This window comes from Fistularia commersonii, chromosome 23 (assembly GCF_037954325.1).
Source record: "Fistularia commersonii isolate RoL2024-O1a breed Wild chromosome 23, RoL_Fcom_v1.0, whole genome shotgun sequence".
Taxonomy (NCBI): Eukaryota; Metazoa; Chordata; class Actinopteri; order Syngnathiformes; family Fistulariidae; genus Fistularia; species Fistularia commersonii.
The window spans coordinates 9,916,335-9,935,953 of NC_141306.1; the positions used below are offsets into that span (position 1 = coordinate 9,916,335).

General features: G+C 45.7%; 2 protein-coding genes across 2 annotated transcripts; one reads left to right on the plus strand and one right to left on the minus strand.

Annotated features, from left to right (window-relative positions):
* Positions 1-435: 435 nt before the first annotated feature.
* engl (endoglin, like) lies at positions 436-12,530 on the plus strand. The gene is made up of 17 exons (XM_086170736.1): positions 436-528; positions 1,018-1,110; positions 1,195-1,364; positions 2,012-2,149; positions 2,299-2,473; positions 5,797-5,968; positions 6,121-6,262; positions 6,349-6,538; positions 6,721-6,890; positions 7,473-7,628; positions 8,069-8,140; positions 8,222-8,494; positions 8,659-9,180; positions 9,793-9,923; positions 9,997-10,130; positions 10,230-10,367; positions 11,221-12,530. The coding sequence occupies exons 2-16, from the start codon at positions 1,044-1,046 to the stop codon at positions 10,322-10,324; spliced, it is 2,607 nt and encodes an 868-aa protein (XP_086026862.1). The 5' UTR covers positions 436-528; positions 1,018-1,043; the 3' UTR covers positions 10,325-10,367; positions 11,221-12,530.
* Positions 12,531-12,684: 154 nt separating this feature from the next.
* Positions 12,685-15,916, minus strand: LOC147221016 (uncharacterized). The gene is made up of 5 exons (XM_086170122.1): positions 15,670-15,916; positions 15,432-15,601; positions 14,080-14,205; positions 13,831-13,996; positions 12,685-13,210 (listed from the first exon to the last, which is right to left on the minus strand). Exons 1-5 carry the CDS (start codon positions 15,914-15,916, stop codon positions 13,014-13,016), a joined length of 906 nt encoding a protein of 301 aa, XP_086026248.1. The 3' UTR covers positions 12,685-13,013.
* Between the last annotated feature and the right edge of the window lie 3,703 nt (positions 15,917-19,619).

A 19,619-nucleotide genomic window follows, 5' to 3' on the forward strand; every position in this document is an offset into this window, starting at 1 on the left:
TTTAACATAAACTCTAAGTCAGATATGTAGGTCACGAAAACCAATCTAAATATTAAATAAGTAGAAGTCCCCCAATCTCTCTCTCTCTCTCTCTCTCTCTCTCTCTCTCTCTCTCTCTCCCTCCCTCCCTCCCTGCATCTTCCAAACACTTCACCCACCAGTCAGACTCCCGAAGTCCGTCTTTCCCCTCCTCCTTTCCCTCCAGCCCTCCTTCCTGTTTCCATCTACGAGCAGGGACTTTTTTTCGGACTCCTTTATTCCTCTCCTCGCCATCCCTCTCTCCACTCTGTCACACCATCCCCCAGTCCCTCCCATTGCCCCCTTAATTGTGCCTTTTACAACACCCCCCACCCTCCTCCCCCTCCAGCCTCCCTCGGCGTGTCAAATCAATTCCCCCCTCGCACAAAGTTGCTCCTCAGCTGGATGGAGATGTGGTGAAGAGTCACGCAGGTGGGGCGTCTATCGCATGTTTACATTTTGGGCTGGACGCGCTTCTTACTCCGTGGCATCTGGATTGCACCGCTGCAGGTGAGTTTGACTTCTGTGCTGTTTGCAAATGGGACGTGGCTGTTCTTTGTCCCAACAATGCATCCAGATCGATGCTTATCTCCTGCATCAGGACAGAAGTTGTAATAACTTTATAATAACTATGTAATAACCATGTGTATGTATACATGCACATAGTATCCACTGTAATATCCAAAGTGTGATTTGTAATAGCCATAATCTCCTGTGTTCAGTAAACACAAAGTTATATTAAATCATGCATTTACATCACAGGCTGGCGTGTTGCATAACAGGATGGCCCGCAAGTCTATTTGTGATGCGGCAAGTTTGTTGTTTGTGCATTTAAAGATGGCCATAAACTTAATGATCAAAAAATGGCCACTAAAGTCAGTCAATCAAAGTTCCGTATTGATTATCGTTGTCACGAGATGCGCGAGCAGATCATAAAACTCGTAGAAGGACCTCATGACGATGTTTACGTTCACTGGTGTGTTCTAAACGTCACACCAGAGTAGTCCAACGCTGAGTCCGGCACGATGCCTCCACGGTCAGGGCTGGGGTTGACCGTTTTCTGCCTGCTCCTTATTTGGAAGAAGCCAACAGGTAAGAGCCTCATTTAATTTGCCAAGACACCGTACCTCCCCGAGGTCCCCGCTGTTTTGGGTCATATCCCATGTTACTCCGCAGCTTCGAGCGATGATACACAATGCTCGGTGGCGCCCACCGGTGCACAACACCCAGTTCAGGCTCTGCTGGAGAGGTTCGAGGCCGGCCCGGGATGCACGGCCAGAGAAAGCGGCAACAAGGAGACTCACGTGATTGCGGTGGGGAGAGTGACCAACAGTCAGGACAACACGGTAATAACCAGCCTCCCGCCCGGAGCCAAAGGGGCAGCTTGGCAAGGGGCAAAGCGGCGGTTTTCTTGGATGTATAGGATTTTTGTTTCCTCTCTTTGTCGGTCAGTAGTTGCACAGGGGTCGGCATGGTGGCGCAGTGCCTAGCATTGTCTCAGTCACATTTGAAGCGCATCATTATGGACTTGAACTATTTCGTTTTGTCCATCTGTCCAGAGAGACCCGCTGTCAGTTTTTCATATCGTGGTACTGAGTTCTGATATTGCTAATTTTTGTAATACAATAGAATTTCGATGGTCGAATGGGGTTTGGGGTCTTCATCTCCCTTCAACTTTTTTTCTTTCATTCACTATCCATACTGCTTATCCTGCACTCAGGGTCACGGAGGGGAGACGGTGGCCTATACCAGCTGTCATTGGGTGAGAGGTACACCCTAGAATGGTCGCCATTTGATCACAGGGCTGCATATCGAGACATACAATAGCTCAAAGTGCACACAGTAAGGCTGCCGTGTCAGAATCAAACCAGCTCGGAGTCGAACCTTGCTGTGAAACGGTAGCGCTAACCACTGCACCACCATGCCGCCCTCCCCTCAACTTGTTACATCCGCATAACAACAACCTGAGTCTGAAGTCCCTTCTTGTCGACAGGTGACGGTGTTGCTGAAGCCTTTGTCTCCACCCCTGTCACCCCTCAGAGCCATCCACCTGCTGCTCAGCTCCAAGCTGCCAATCAACTGGTGGCTGGAGGCTGAGAGATTACCTGCTGACCTCCCGGTGTTGGTGCAGGTCAGTCAGAGCACAAGTGTACACCTGGAATTATTAGGGTACATATGCTTTCCGCAAGGGTACCATCAAATGGAGCCAAATCCCCCAATTTTTTCACATGTATGACTCCAAAGATCCTGACATCTAATTTTTTTCCCCACCTCTATCAGTTGCCTCAAAATTCCAGGGTCAGGTCTCACAGCCTGCGCTTGCATGTCCAGCCAGTGCACTCCTTGCCTTTCCACGCTCGCACGCTCCACCACTGGGCTTTGAAACACCACGGCAACATTTCCTCTCTGACACACGTGATGCACGGCAACCGAGTCTACGTGCGACTGGGGGAAGGTGAGCCGCCGGACACAAGCTACATCATCATTGAGATGAAGATTAACGTCCGTGTATCATTTAATTTGTGATTGTTTAATATAAAAGCTTTAGTGAGTCATGCTCCAAACAGAGTACCCTTTCCGTGTATGTATAACTCAGTGGTTCTTAACCTTGTTGGAGGTACTGAACCCCACCTGTTTTACATGCGCATTCACCGAACCCTTCTTTATTGGATCGAGGATCGTTTCGTCGATGGGTACAAAGAACAGACAGAGTAGCCTTTTCATCGAATCTGGCTCCCTTCACCTTGAATTCAGCGAGCGCTATGTTCTTGTAGTTCCCGTCTCCATGCAGCTGAAGGAAGCCTTCCCTTAGTTTTGCCGGTGCCGGACTAGAATTGCTCATCTTGTCATTCCAAATCATGCAGTTAGGACATCGATTCCAATCACGTTCCGTCATACACGTGAATCCGTATTGTACGTGTTCTTCCGACCGCTTTCTTTTTTTGCCCGACATAATTAGTATGAGGGGATTCAAATATTAAGTAAGAAATCACATGACGTACCATCACGACAGTCACAAGTTACTACAACTGAGCGCGTCAAAATCCCCGCAGCACGGATAGGCCAAGCTATGTTGCGTGATCACCTGCAGCCAGTGATGTCGTCACCAATGTGTGTCTTGACCTCCGCCGAACCCCTGAGACTGACCCACCGAACCCCTGGGGTTCGATCGAACCCAGGTTAAGAACCACTGGTATAACTATTAGCGAAACATGCTGATCAGGCGATACACTTTATCTGATTGGTGAAGGGATCAAAACTGATTCGCAGGTTGGAATGGCACCACCAAGTTGTTGTGATACTCAAGACAGCAAGTGCATTTTTTTTCGAGGGTAAGCAACCGCTGCAGAAATGGTCTGGATTAAGCGTACAATTCGGATCTTGAAGACAATCGACACTTAGCGTTGGACGAACGATGACGACTCCCATTCAGACGCTCAACTGGATGGCCAGATCAGTTCCAAATTCTGGTCGGGCCAAAGAGTCACGTGTTTGTACGAGGTCGGGTGGATCTGCGACGGTGTCATCGGGGTCTGAGGCTCATTGATGCTTGTGGGGAGCACAGACTGGCCTACGTGGTCTGATCCAACAGAGGAGCCACTGTAACTCACATAGCTGAAAAATTTAATGCTGGTGCTGATAGAAGGGTGTCAAAATACACAGTGCATCACAAACTGTGGTGTACCCGGCTGCATATTTACAGGTTGGTCAGGATACCGCACCGACCCCTGTCTGCGGCTGAAACACCTTCGATGTTCTCGTGAGCATCAGAACCGGACGGCGGAGTGATTGAAAAAGTGATTTATTATATCACTGGTGCATGGCCAGATTTGTGGTTGTTGCTTACTTTGAAAAGATGTGATACCAGGATGTTGGATGGGAGCGTGATGCTTTGGATAATCTTCCACCGGGAAACTTTGGACGCTTCTATTCAGGTGGATTTTAATGTTATTCATACCGCCTACCTTAAACTCTGTTTGTTAGACCAACTCTTCAAGGAAATGGGATTCTCTGATGGCAGTGGCCTCTTCCTGCGGGTCAATCTGCCCAGGGCCTGAAGGTTGGCTTGAGGAACAGAAACACAAGCTCAAGGTTACGAATTTGCTTCTAAAATCCCAAGATCTCGTTCCAGCTGAGCATCTGCGGGATGTGCTGAACAAACAGGTCCGATCCATGGAGGCTCCGCCTTGGGACTTACTGGACTTAAAGGATCTGCTGCTAACGTCTTGGTGCCAGATACCACAGCACACATTCAGAGGTCTAGCGGAGTCCATGCTTCTACAGATCTGCGCTGGTTTTTTAACCAATAGGTGGACTTACACAATATGGGACAGGCTATCTAAGTGTTATACATTGCTGATCCGTGTGTGTGTATGCACCTCCTAATATATATATACATCTATATATATGTATATATTAGTGACGTGCGGTGAGGTTCAGGGCTGGTGAGGCACTGACGTCATCCGTCGGATTTACAAACATATGAACCCTACGGAGTAGCTTATTCACCATTTTATTGGCAGCAGTTAACGTGTTTTGTTTAAAATATCATATCAGCATTCTTTACACATACAAACTGTAGCATAGAAAAAGCACATTAAAAAAAACGTTATTATCTCTTACCTTTACTTATGAATGAAGTCCATGTGCTGCTGAGCGGTTTTCCATTACCTTAGCATTGTGGATGCTGATGTTGAGTCTTTGCTGTTCATTCAAAGCCAAATCTATCCTGGACATCCTGAATGTTTTTAGCGCGATTTGACTTTGAATGTGAGTGGCCGACCGCTCGTGTTTGATTAGGCTTCTTTGCAGATTCTTCAGGTCCGAATATTCCATTTGATTCTAGACATTGTCAGAAGTTGAGAAAAGAATGCAGGAAAAGCTGAAAAGGCGATTTCTTAGTGGACATCCACACAGCCAGCCTTTTCGTGTTTACCACTCCGTTTGAAAAGACCGAGTCTTCCATCTCCTAGTCTAAAGCAAATCCGTTAGCGCCGGTGTCGGTCTTCCCTTGCTTATTATTTCCTGCTTCGACTGAAAGTCCAGTTAAGAAAATTCTTCCAGTTTAGCTATGTAAGCCTCCATTTTGGAAATAAAGCCGAGCAAGAGGAAAAAATGACTGGATGGCTGCACTTGACTTGCTAACTGTTTACAGTAGCTTGCTATTGCAATTCTTTTATTCTTTAGCCGAGTAGTAAAAAGGCTCCCTGGGATCACCAGTGCCCCTACCATGAGGCACCGTCACTGCGTGCCTCACTTAGTGTGTCTTCGCTGCCGCTTTACGATCGCTCAGCACGAGACACACGTTACAGTTGTTAACGAAAAAATCATACACATCGGCTAAAGTATGGAAATTTAGCTCATATATTTGTGCTTAAAGTGTTTGAAAATTTTAATAGTGACATTCACAGACAGCAATACGGTCTCAGCCGCATAACATGGCAGCGCAGTTATTGTGCAATCCATAGCGGACTCCGCCGGCTGCCGCGTCACCACACGGCTCTTCTTCGTATATAAACGCTAAATTGAATTTTTTTTTTCAGCGATTTGGAAAAAAAACGACAAAAAATTGTGAAGTTAGGTGGAAATAACTTACAGTACAAATCACTGAATAAACAGAACCATTCAATTTATTTTTTCATTTTACATTTTTTTCTTTCCATGATGCCAGGTGAGGCCGGGCCTCACCTGCCTCTACTGACTGCATGTCACTGGTATATATATATGTATATAAATTCTGTTCAAATGTACAGAGGTATTTGTATCTATCTATTTCAGATACAACCTTACCTAGTATGTGCCGGCTGCAGTCCACCCATCTGTCTCAGAACTACATGGTCTCAGACTTGCAACCCCAGGAAGTGCAGGGCTGCACCACCAAAGATGCCGCAGGCAGCGACCCAGAGGTCCATGTGATCAAGCTCCATTCTGTGGGCTCGGGACTCTGCGGGTGAGAACACCTGCTGCAAAGATCTTGGTTGCTTTTTGAACATTGAGATGTACCGTAGATACCATAGGGGACTATTTGAGATGATGGCAAACTAAAGGAAAATAAGGAAGTCCTGAAAACAGCCCGGATGTGTCTCTGCGTGTCTCCTGTAGCTCACTACAGGTGGAAGTGATAGTATCTCTGGTGCCTCCGGTGAGACCCAAGGCACAGAGGGTCATTTTGATTCTCAGCAGCTCGGTTCCAGTCAACTGGGCCATAGTTGCCCACGGAGTCCGGGGTCAGATCTTCGTTCACGTAAGAGTGACTTCCCTTTGTGCTTTTCAGCATGCCGGCCGATGGACTGAGTCTTGTCGACTTATCCTCCCACTGTTTCTCGCCAGTCCTCCAACAGCGTGTCCCCACCGTACCCCCCCGAGCCTGAGCTGACTCTGTCCAGCTCATTAATCTCCGACCTGTCCGCCATACGTGACCTTCTCGTTTGGGCCAGCGAGAGCTACGACGAGGTGGCCTCCTACACCGAGGCTGACCTGGCCAATCGGTTTGTGATCCGGCTGGCTGGGGGTGGGACAGGTCAGGACCCCTGTGTGTCTCTTGTTTCCATCTCTGTGTGAGTGAACTTTGCATTCCACCCGTGTTACTTTTTACATCTCTCAATGTCAAGACAATTTGATGGGATCTCACAAAATCTTTGAGATGAAAGCAGATGATTTCCAATGGTATATTGAATAATGGGGTATTTGATGTTTGTTCAGAGGTGTCTGCGGCGATTAATCCGATGGTCGGGAGGCTTCCCTGGGGTGAGGAGCGTCGGCTGAGAGAGTGGCTGAACGGCGGAGGAAAAGCAAGAGGGGGCAGAGACAGTTTCACGGTGAAGTGTGAGGGCGGACGCCTCAGTGTGACTCTGGACCAGCACATCCTGCAGGTCTCCGTGCCTTCGCGTTGATGAGCACTTCCCGAAAAACATCTTACAAATGTGTATCAAAAAATAAGCTTTTTAAAGAAATTTAAATGTTAAATAGACTCCAACAAAGTATTCAAAGACATTCCAGGCCCAAGAACCTCAACACTAATGCAAGTAAACAATCTCCATTTATGTAGCGCTTTTGGTTTCAAAGCTATTTATACTGGATTCATCCATTCACGACGATCGCGACGGACATACCGGCGAACTCTCAATTTTTTTTTTGACGCACGCTCGGCCAAATGAAAGGCATTCAGATCTTTCTTGGTCAGGAAATGCAAAAGGCTGAGGTGTGTCAAGTTCAACTGTCAGAGAGCCCCCCCCCCCCCAGTCGGAGGGTTGGCGGTTCGATGCCCGGCCCCTTCTGCCTGCATTATATATATGTCTAGAATAGCATCATTTTAATAATTATCTATAGTCCTGCACATGTTCAGCCTCCACAAGTATATTCTAAACACCTGACGCATGACAAGCTACGCATGAACATTCCTTGCAGTTGCACAAAAAGACTTTGTCCGGGCTTACATCCGTTGTATTCCTCAGCGTTTGTCCATACCGGTGGCCGCCGTGACTCTGCAGGACACGACATGCCAGGGTCGGTCCAACGGCAGCCATTTCCTCTTGGTGTTCCCGGTCATTTCCTGTGGGACCGAAGGGATGCTCCTGGGAAGGGCCAAAGGGGTGCAGTACAAAAACATGGTATGATCCGAACAACAGCTTAATGCGGGATGTCGAGTTCACCAATTACATCGCTGCACTTTGTACAAAATGTAGTGCCCATCTTCAGCCGAGGTTCGTCGTCGTTCTGGGAAATGGTTTTGGTTTGTGCTGTAATTGTTACCGGTGTGCAGGAGGAGCGAGGAAAATGATCGCGGTAATTAGGAAAGCATCCTGCGGTGGTAAAGCAAATGAGGCTTAATAAGCACTTCCCACTGCAGTGAGTGGAAGCTGCCTCGGGTCAAACTCGTGACACAGGTCATTTTGACCAAGGCCTGTACGCTTAAACATCGAGGTGGCTCAAAATTGCCTTAATGCGCGCCCATTTGAGCGTCTCCTTTCAAAAACAATGGTAGATTTTAGAGCCTGGCAGCACACGGATGTCCCAAGAAAATGATTACAGTGAACGCTCCTTTGGCCAGGTGTTGCTATGGCGAGACAAGCCCGCGCGCAACGAGACCGAGACGACGTCAAGACGACCGCTCGGCCTACACGTGAGACGCCTGTTTTTCGCAATTTTGCCCGACTTTGTTTGAAAATGCACGACATTGTTTAAAATTTGTTTCTCCTCTTAGTTCAGCTGTTTGGCTACGGTCCAACCTCAGGATGACGATGACGATGACGATGATGATGATGGTGATGATGATGACAATGTGAATGCTACTCGTATAGTGATGGACCCCCGGGGACCAGTGGTTGAGGTGCCCAATCCTGGGCTGAACCACCTCCCGACACTCAAACGCAGGTCCGGGCCGGCTCTCGTTATGAGGCTTTTTGTCTCCGAGAGCTACGTTCGGAAGCGGGTGGGGCCCTGCGTCATGACCGCAGATCAGCGCGTGTACGTTGAGGTGAGAAATTACATTTCATGGTCTTTGTATTCTATCCGAATTCCAATCAACTCACGTTTTGTCTTGGAGGGCCAGCGCAACGGAATAGATAATCAATAAATGAATGAATGAATGTTTGACACTTTGTCTTCTTCATCCATGTTTCTTTCTCCGCACCACTGCAGATTTCAGCTGAAGGAGCGTTCATAGATCGGGCCGAGGTGAAGTCTTGCGTGGTCTCTCCTCAGTCGGACCCCAAAAACCTGCCCTTCTGGAAAGTCATCAGCGAAGGCTGCTCCGAAGATCCCTCGCTGGCCCTGGTGCCGATAAAACGTGGAGGCGAGGAAGAAGCTGAGCTTGAAGAGGATAGAAGAACGACAGGGGAGCCGGTAAAAGGCGAGGGCTATGAGGAGCCTGATGCCGGCGGTGAAGGTGACTCACCTCGACACCAAACGGGAAGACAAGGGAGAAACACGCCAGCAAAAACTGGAACAAATGGTACCGCCGTGGAGGATGTCACGCGGTCCCTGAGATTCAGCTTCATTCTGCGGCCTGTTTACAATGTCTCTGTGCAGTTTCTCCACTGCAGCCTCCACCTGTGCGTCTCTGACGCGGCAGGAGGTAAACAAACAGAGGAGGTGCTCGGGGGCGATTGTCAAGTCGGGACAAAGATCCCCCCGCTTGTACCCGGGTCCCCAGGAAGTCAGGTACGCATCATTCACCATGGTACTACACATATGCGCGACTTTAAGAGGCAAAACCGTTGAATCAGACCCTCCCATCCTGCTAACAGCCATCTCCTCTTTCTCTCCATCTATAAACCTCCTCTCTGGTTTTCCTTTTGCCACGATCTTCACCATCCCTCCTCAGTCCATGTCCAAACCATTTCAGTCTAACTTTATCTCCGGATCGTCTAACATGTGCTGACCCCCCCTCACTCCCAAAGAGAAACCTCCACGTCTTCATCTCTTCTGCCTTCGTCTCGGTTGCGCCGAACAGTTGGCCCTTGCTACCTAAAGTCCTCCACCTTCTTCATCTCCGCTCCACGTAGCCTCACCGTTCCTCGTTGGTCCCTCTCATTCAGACGTGTTCCCGGTCTTGCTCCTGCTAATCTTCACTCTTCTCCTTTCCAGAGCATACCTCCACCTTTCTAGGTTCCCCTCCACCTGTTCCCTGCTCTCACTGCACATCACAATGTCATCTGCAAAACATCGTAGTCTTTGGAGATTCTTGTCAGCTTGTCCATCAACATTACAAACAAGAAGGGGCTCATGCTAGGCGTGTCGGTCCTCGGGCTAACTCCTGTACTTCCTCTTCAGTGCGAGACCAGAAATCTGTCCAGGCCCATGGTTGTAACCCGGTCGATTAGCTCACTGGTGAGCAAAGTGCAGAAGGCGTCGTCAGGTCAGAGAATCAAGAGACTGAGTGTGGCCCCTGTTGGCAGACCGGAGCAGGAGCAGAGCGGTGAGTGTTGGTCATTTCTCCGCGATGGTAGATCGAGGTCTGGCCGCTCCCCTCACAAGTGCTCCTCCTCCAGGTTCTGTGATACAGACCGGCCCGCTGATGGGGATTGTTTTCGCGTCTTTTGTATTGGGCGCCAGCCTGATGGCTGGGCTGTGGTGCATCCACTGTCATACAGGTACTGCTATCGATGTCTGTGTCAAATATATACACCCTTAAAGTGTCATTCTGGAAGGTTTGCTTTCAGTTGTGACTGTAATTTAATGTATTTTGTTTTTTTCAGGGGCACACTCAGCATCACGCGGAGGTCATTTAACAGACCGGACCTGCAGAGGCCAACCTGTCTGGAGTCCGCCCTCACCGTCAGATCACTCAAGCAGCTCTGTGTAGAGGCGAGTCCTGGTTATCAAGAGTGCCCAAGTATCAACATCGGGTAAGTGTTTAGGGTGACTTAGTTATGACATCAAGATTAAACTGCAAACGCTGTTTGCAGCCACAACGGAAATATACCAACAGCACGGGACTAAAGAATAAAATGAGCAAGACAAAGAATACTAGGAGAGTATTTGGATATTTGAGGGTTTAAAATGATCATCACAATGATGAAATTATATCCTCCATCAGCACCATTATTTTTATAATCATCAGGAGTATCATCATCATCAGTAGCATCATTATTGTTATTACCATCATAGCAATAGCAATAGCAATCACAATCACAATCGCAATAGCAATAGCAATAGCAATAGCAATAGCAATAGCAATAGCAATAGCAATAGCAATAGCAATAGCAATAGCAATAGCAATAACAATGCCATCATAAACATCAACAGCATTTTTATTACTATAATTATAATTATCATCATTATCATCATTATTAATATTAATATTCTAATTATTATTATAATTTTGTTGTTATTAGCACAAGCAGCATAATTATTTTTAGCATTGTTGTAGTATTATTGTAGTTGATGCAGCAGTATGGCCAAATGCAGATGTTAGAGTTTCTGAATGAAGTTCAACACAAACTATAAAACAAGGACTCTGGCGCCGCAGAGACGACACTGCCTCCCCCAGTCGGCTTTTCTTTTTCATATGAATTTTTTTTTTACGCATTTGATTGACAGCGAGAAGACAGTGCTTCTCAAATTACACGCTCTCAATTGAGACGCATATTGAAATTGAACTGGATCGCTGAGATCCTATCAGCTTTCTGCAGGAGCACCTGCTCAAGATAAGCAAAACGGGTCTAAACTAAACAGTGTCACTGTTATCTTGTTTTTCAGGATTTCCTTCTGCTAATCTGAGAAGTACCGTGAGCAGTTTAAACGTTTGTGTGTGTGTGTGTGTGTGTGTGTGTGTGTGTGTGTGTGTGTGTGTGTGTGTACAGTCGTGGTCCATGCAGCTATCCCCCCCTGAGGATGGGGTTGGCGGAAGCAAATCGGCAGGTCGCGCTCACCCGAAAAGGCCTTCGGACTGGATTCATCGAGATTTGACTTTTATGGGAGTCAAATGCAGAAACCGTAATCTCGTCGCCTGAGAAAACGACCGGCGGTGAATCAAGAGATGGATTTCGCGAGTCGGATGCACCGGGTCACGTTCATATTGCTGTGAATATCAGAACCGCCTCTGTGAATCAAACCACATGTTTCATTTTGTACATATTCTGTGATGCGATCAATGACTTTTAGCCGTCTGTAAGTCGTGACGCCAAAACGTCGGACCACGTTATCTTCATGAACCGCTCCTGAAGTTTTAGACCATCACCAGCTTTGTTAAAAACGTCCTAATAAAGTGCTTGCAGGAAAAAAGGACTTCTGCTGCTTTTGGCATATTTACCGCTTATCGGTTGAAATTAGCCTGCACAATGGTTAGTGCTTCTGCCTCACAGCAAGGAGGTCCCCGAGTTCCTCCAGCAATCCAAAAACATGCAGGTGGTTCTTTGAAGACCCTAAATCAGGGGTCCCCAAAATTTTTCCTGCGAGGGCCAAATAACTTTTCCCTTCTAGGACGGGGGGCGTGTGACGATCGCAGAGGTGTCTAAACGTAAACATTTGTTGTTTTCCAGAAAGCCCCACATAAACAAAAATGAACCCTTTCTGGGATCTTGACAGGAAGAAAAAAAATCAGAAAATATTAATGAAATAAATATCTATTTATGAAATAAATAGCTGCATTCTGAATTTCGCCATTATTCCGTGTTATTTGACAGGGATGTTTCAAATTTTTTTTTTTTTTTTTTTTTGAGGGAGGGGTTTCAGATAAGGCACAGACTGGAGAAGGGTGGAATAGAATGCTATGTTCTATGCATGTAAAAGTCATGATTACATGCCCAGAATGGAAAATAAATTCATAATGCATCTCTGGTATTGTTCAGGGGCCGCGCAAAATGTACAGGTGGGCCGTATCCGGCCCCCGGGCCGTAGTTTGGGAACAACTGCCCTAAATTGTCCAGCCAGAGTTAATTGTTAAGTATATAAGGTGTGAATGAAAGAGTGAATGATATCTGTATAATCCATCCAGGGTGAATTCATGTTAAATCACAGCTGGGACAATGAATGAATAAATGCTTTTGACTCTGGGTTTTTTGGACGCCTCAAAAAAATCAAGAGTTTCAATGTTTTTTTTTATTTAAAACGTTTAACATCCTTAACTCTGCAGAAGACACCTCAAACATGCAGCTGTGGTGAAAAAGAAGAAAACACGTGTACACACGCACACGTACACGCACAATCTTGGGTAGTTTAACATCTGCTGCTGAACTAGTGGCAACAAGGTTGTTTATTTGTTTTGTTTTTTTTTCTTATTACCATCTTATAGTAATATATTATGCCAAGTAATAGATAAGGTAACCAAACACACAAACGCGTACCTACATACACAGGCATACACACACACACACACACACGTGCACTAAACCTAAAAATAAGCACCGCGACAAACTTCGATCCATGAGTGTGGCTGAGAGCCCTGAAACAGGTGCTGTGAAAATTGATTAAAATCAACGACAACCTCGACGGCGAAGCTTATTCCACGAGCGTGTTCGTTTTTTTTTTTCCGAACCGCCGGTTTCATCGCCTTATGTCTGAGCGCACAGGTGTCCGTAGCCGCACTGGGTCTCTTGGTGGCGCTGCAGGTCAATGCGGCGCTGGAAGGTGTGCTGACAGCGGGGGCATCTGTACGGCTGGTAATTGCTGTGCTTTCGGGTGTGTGTGATGAGGTTAGAGCTTTGACTGAATCCTTTGCCGCACACTTTGCACACATGCGGTTTCTCGCCTGGGGGATGTCCGTGCAAAGAAAAATGAGTGATAACAAAAGAAGAATACACAATGTCCAGCCTGATGTCTTAAAAATATGCGCTTGCGTGAGAGAACACGTTGAGATTGAAAATCATAACAATAGTAACTAGTTAATAACAATTAATTCCATTCCTTATCAGTCAGTCACATGATGTGTGTAAAGTAGTATCACATTGGAAAAAAAAAAAAGATATTAATACAGATTGTCACCTATGCGAGATAATCCACAAGTAAGATTTTTTGACCACTTGCTTACCTCAAATGACATCAATATAATTTTAATGATATTATGTATTATAATATAATCAATATAATTATACTGAGTCATATTACCATATGAGTTATTCAAGATAATTCATTTGTAACAATTTCCCAGCCCCTCACTGCCACAAATTAGAGCCAAAAACTCGATATCAATGTAATAAAACAGGTATTACCACTGGGATAACAATTTTTGATGGATGGGTGGGGTCCCAAAAGTTACAATTTAAATTTAAATTTAAAAATAAACTCTAAAAAAAGAATGAATAAACAACTTTATTGGCTTGCAATATCCACTTTAAGTGGCGTGGCGCTGCTTCTGCCGCTGCCTCTCACCTGTGTGTATGAAAGTGTGCTTCTTCATGTCCGACTTCTGGTGGAACCTCTTCCCGCAGTACTGGCAGGGGTAGGGCCGTGTGTCAGAGTGGATGAGGAGGTGCGTGGACAGCGTGGATGAGCGTTTGAACTCCTTCCCGCAGAGATTGCAGGCAAAGCTTCGCTCCTGCGTGTGTGTGTGTGAGCAAGCACACGGCGTTAACACGGCGGTAAGCGACGGTAAAGTGTGTTGTGAAACGAGTGCCGCACCTTCACCCCTCTGAGGCCGCCGTTGGCTCTGTGTGTATCTGTGCGTGGCCTCGGCAACAGGTCAGCGAGTGTGTTCTGAGCCTGAGGCTGCAAACCGTCGACGGACACCAAAACCTCTGAAAGAGACTAGGAGGTTGAGGGAACAGAAAAAAAAAAAAAAAAAATTGAGCCAAATTTCAAGTTTCACATTCAGGTAATAAATAAAGATATATTTGAAATGTTAAAAAAAAAAAAAATATATATATATATATATATATCAAGTGTGACAATTGTACAATGTGTTTTATGTTATTGATCTTGACAAATGCCTCTAAAACAATAAGATACATTTTATTGGTCCCCATAGGAGGAATTTTTTTTGTCACAGCAGCATAACAGTTACAGTATCAATAAATATCACAATAAATATGAATAGGGAGATAATTAGAAGACAAATTAAAAGAAGTTGATTTTAGCTGATTTTCTTGAATAATTATTTATTTTTACATTCCAAAGACTATTATAATTACACAATTTATTTGTGTTTTTACAATTACTTTATTATATGTCAAGATTGAAGGACTTAATGAATTAAATTAGGCACCACAGATCCACCCCTGTCATGAATTAAAATTGTACATTGAAATGACCATTAAGAATAATAATATTAGTAATTATAATGCGAATATCAATGCCATATTACAGAAAACACACGTCGGGGGGTTTTGTGCAGAACCACCTGCTGAGTGGTTGAGTAGCTCAATTCGAACTCCCAGGTGACAAAATCAGATAAATCTCGAAACCCAAAATGAAATATCAAAATCAAACTCAGCCCGTTCGTCTCTTCCAGTCACCTGTCTGCTGCTTTTGCCTTGTTCTTATATAAATAAACTTTATTCAGGTGACGAGAATACTTACACTATTACTATTACTATTATTCTTATTCTTACTCTTATTCTTACTCTTACTATTACTATTTCTATTATCCCCCAGATTGAGAAAACATAAATCTGACTTTTTTTAAATCTGAAAATTTAATGGAGCTACATTTTTGTGTTTAATTAATGTAATCAGCTAAAATTGAATTAGCAGTACACCACAATGCAAGTTATCAGCATTTTTATAATTACAAATATAAATGAATCAGTATCAGTATAATTTTATTTATCAGGCATTTTTATTTAAGTTATGAACCAAATTCTATTGACTATGAAAAATTATATTCAATTAAATATTTAAAAAAAAATTGAATTGATCGGCGTTATAATTTATACAGATTTTTATGTTTAATTTATGCGGTTCATTTTAATTTTCACGAAACCTCTCTGCAGCCACGACGGGGTCTCTTGCACCCCCCAAAAAAAAAAACTCACTTTGTCGCAGTGGGGACACTGCCTCAGAGGGACTTTGAGGTCGCTGTGCGAGGTGTGGTTCAGCAGCGCGAACACCAGTTTCTCCAGCTCCTTCTCCCTCTCGCTCGACTGGTGTTGGCCCGTTGCGTCTGCGCACCCCGCCGCCGCCGCCACCGCCGCCGCCGCCGCATCTATTCCAAACGTGACATCGCTTACTAGAAATTAAATCAATCATATGTAAATATATTTGAGTTTGTACCTGAAACCAAAGGCTCCTTGGGGTCGACGTGAGAGGTCACTGTCGTTTCATCCCCACTTGCTCCGGGGGCCTGGGGTGGAATGTCGGTCGCCACGGTTACATCAAGGCGCCCTGGCGCGGGCTCCGTCTGTTCTTGGCCCGCGGGAATGTAAGTGTCCGTCGGAGACCGGGAGCGCGGACGGAAGGAGTTCCAGGCCGAGCCGGGGCCGCGGCTCTTTCTCCTCCTCACGAGGAAGCATCGCGGCATTTCGCTGAGGTCAACTTCCTGAGGAGGGGTTGGGGTAAAATGTAAAAAAGTAAATAAATATCCAGGCGTAACTAGCTCGCAGGAGTCAAAGCAGTCATCTCCTTCATGGCACAATCGGGCGAGCCACACCTGCAAGCGAACATTCAGTTAAGACGCCAAAGCTTGAGGTTTCCTAAACAAGCCCCCCCCCCCTCAACCCCACCACCTGCCAATCGTGTCAGAGCCTCCTCTTTCTGAAGGAAAACCCTGAGCGCACCGCCGAGGACAACCAGTTACCACCCAAAGTCCCTCAAGTCCCCCATCTACCTATCGGCGAAAGTCCGTGGGAGCTGCGGAGGACAGCTGGACCTCGAGTCTTCGCAGGGAGTAGAACCGTAACCCCTTTAGGCCGTCTAACAACGCTTTATTTAGTTTTTCGCCGCCCGACGCTCAATCGTGACCGTCGTGCCCGTGCAAGCTGCCCTTCCGCTCCTGCTAGGTATGGCCGCAGTCGCCATCCATTGAGTTGCGCCTCCAAGATCCCCCGCTTCAGAAGGGGAATTATTGGTTGATTGTGAGCCCGCAGAAGCATCTTCACCCTTCCTTAGGCCACGCCCACTCCCCTTTAAACTAGAAAGAGGAACTCGCCCCCTCTCCCCCTCCTCGTCAACTTTAATCCCCAACCTTAATAGTGCCAGTTTAAAGTCTCTCGCCTTTATGACATTGCAGCTTCCTTTTACAGATTAAGCAGGGAGGCTCCGCCCCTCTCACCGGTTTGGGTGACTGGCAGCCAATGGGACAACACCAAAGCCTTCTCCTCTGCCCCATGTAATGACTGTTCATACACATACACACGCACAAACACGCACACACACACACACACACACACACACAGACACACACGCACACACACACACACACACACACACACACACACTTGCACACTTTTTAGGATTCCACTTCTTTAGCTTCAGCTATATACATTTTTTTAGATTTGTCATTTCAGCTACTTTTTCAGCTACCCAACATATAAAAATGATCCCGTCCTGCACGCCAACGTCAAAAATTTCAGGTTTCGAACATAAAATCAGATGGGGTGGATTGGCTCCGGCATCCCCCACGACCAAGAGTGCAGGATGAGGAGCAGACAATGGCCACAGCGAGTCAACTTTCTCCATCTAACCCTATGCTCTGTATCCTCCTCTCACACACCAACTACCTTCATATCCTCTCTCACTACGTCCATAAATCTTCTCTTTGGTCTTCCTTGAGACCTCTTGCCCGGCAGCTCCAATTCCAGCATCTGTCTACAAATATATTTTCTATCCCTCCTCTGTACATGACCTAACCATCTCAGTCTGGCTTCTCTGACCTTCTCTCCAAAACATCTAACATGTGCTGTTCCTCTGATAGACTCATTCCTGATCCTATCCATCCTGGTCACTCCCAAAGAGAACCTCAACATCTTCATCTCTGCAACCTCTAGTTCTGCCTCCTGTCTTTTAGTCATTGTAACAGTGTCTAGTCCATACATCATCACTGGTCTCACCACTGACTTGTACACCTTTCCTTTTATTCTGGCCGATAGTCTTCGATCACATAGTACCCTTGACACTTTTCTCCAGCCATTCCAACCTGCTTGGACCCGTCTCTTCACCTCTTTTCCAAACTCTCCGTTGCTCTGGACTGTTAACCCTAAGTACCTGAAATCCTCCAGCTTCTTGATCTCCACTCCCTGTAGCCTCACCGTTCCACCCGAGTTCCTCTCATTCACACACATATATTCTGTCTTGCTGCGACTAACTTTCATTCCTCTCCTTTCCAGAGCATACCTCCACCTCTCTAGATTTTCCTCTACCCGTTGTCTGCTCTCACTACAGATCACAATGTCATCCGCAAACATCATGGTCCATGGGGATTCCTGTCTAACCTCATCTGTCAGCCTGTTCATCACCATTGCGAACAAGAAGGGGCTCAGAGCTGATCCCTGATGGAGTCCCACCTCCACCTTATACTTCTCTGTTACCCCTACAGCACACCGTACCAGTGTCTCACAGCTAGCATACATGTCCTGCACCAGTCTAACATACTTCTCTGCCACTCCAGACTTCCTCATACAATACCAGAGCTCCTCTCTTGGCACCCTGTCATATGCTTTTTCTAGGTCTACAAAAACACAATACAACTCCCTCTGACCTTCTCTGTACTTTTCTATAAACATTCTCAACGCAAATACTGCATCTGTAGTACTCTTCCTAGGCATGAAGCCATACTGCTGTTCACAAATGCTGACTTCTGCTCTCAGTCTAGTTTCCACTACTCTTTCCCATAACTTCATTGTATGGCTCATCAACTTTATCCCTCTATAGTTGCCACAATTCTGCACATCCCCTTTATTCTTAAAAATAGGCACCATCACACTTCGTCTCCATTCTTCAGGCATCTTCTCACTCTCTAAGATCCTGTTGAATAATCTAGTCAGAAAATCTACCGCTGCCTCTCCTATACACTTCCACACCTCCACAGGTATATCATCAGGAGACGATGGATGGATGTAAAATTAAAAAATACATACCTGGTCACACGAGGGGCTCCGCCGCTGATCGTCTTCCTCTCCTCGCTCTTCCTCAAATTTATCCCTCCCTTTCATTGTCGCAAACATTTATAGTTGGGAGCCGAGGAGATTATTTAAGAAAATGGGCGCAAACTTTCCTCTTTGTGACCTCGTTTCCTTGCGGCACCTCTGATAGGCTGATAAGCTCGGTGACCCCGTCCGACCACCGCCGCCACACTCCTGAATTTTCCTTTGATTTGATTTTGTGATTTTGATTGGATAAATCTGGGATGGGTGAAAGACAGAGTCGATGGTTGTATGTTTACATATGTTGCCATGTGATCGACTGGCGGCCAGTCTATGGCGAACGCCGCCTCTTAATGATCCCATACTTGGTAAATTTTCGCAAAAAAAAAAATTTAAAAATATAAATGAATAAACTCTGAAGAATAAAAGTATTAAGTAAAATCTATAAAATCTAAAAAAAAAATCTAAAAAAAAAAATGCTTCCTCATATCTCCATACTAATATGCAGGAATAAATAATGACAGCAGCTGTAAATCTGCTGGTGAAGCTGCTCCACTTTCAATCAAGTGAGAGGGGCTGGTCATATGGAATTATGAAGGACTCAGAATCACGGGATTAGAATCAGAAAAAAAATTATTTGTCCCCGAAGGACAACTGGGGGGCACATGGGGCAGCGGCTCTAAACTGTGAAAAAAATAAAAACAAAAAAAATAAATAAAAATTATATATATATATATATATATATATATATATATATATATATGTATGTGTGTGTGTGTATATATATAAATTACTGTGCAGAGTTGGCCAAATTGTAGATTGCGAATAGGCTCGCTCTGCATTTACAGTATCTAATAAATATATAATGAGCAGCATTACACTCAGCTCTGGGGTCAAAGGTTGCCCTTCTCCTCTGGGTTCTGCAAAAACAAGTTTAGTTGTGAAATGAAAGTTGCAACAAGTAATTGATTTTTTGGGGTGGGGTGGGGGAAGTGACAGCATCGTCCAAGCACTTCCTCTGTGCAGTAGCAGCCCGGATCTTCCTGTGCAGGGTCTTATGAGGCAACCACAGTCCTAGACGCTGACCTCGATCCAGCGCCGAGCACCAGGAAGCACCAGGGCGTAAAAGATCTGACCTGCAGG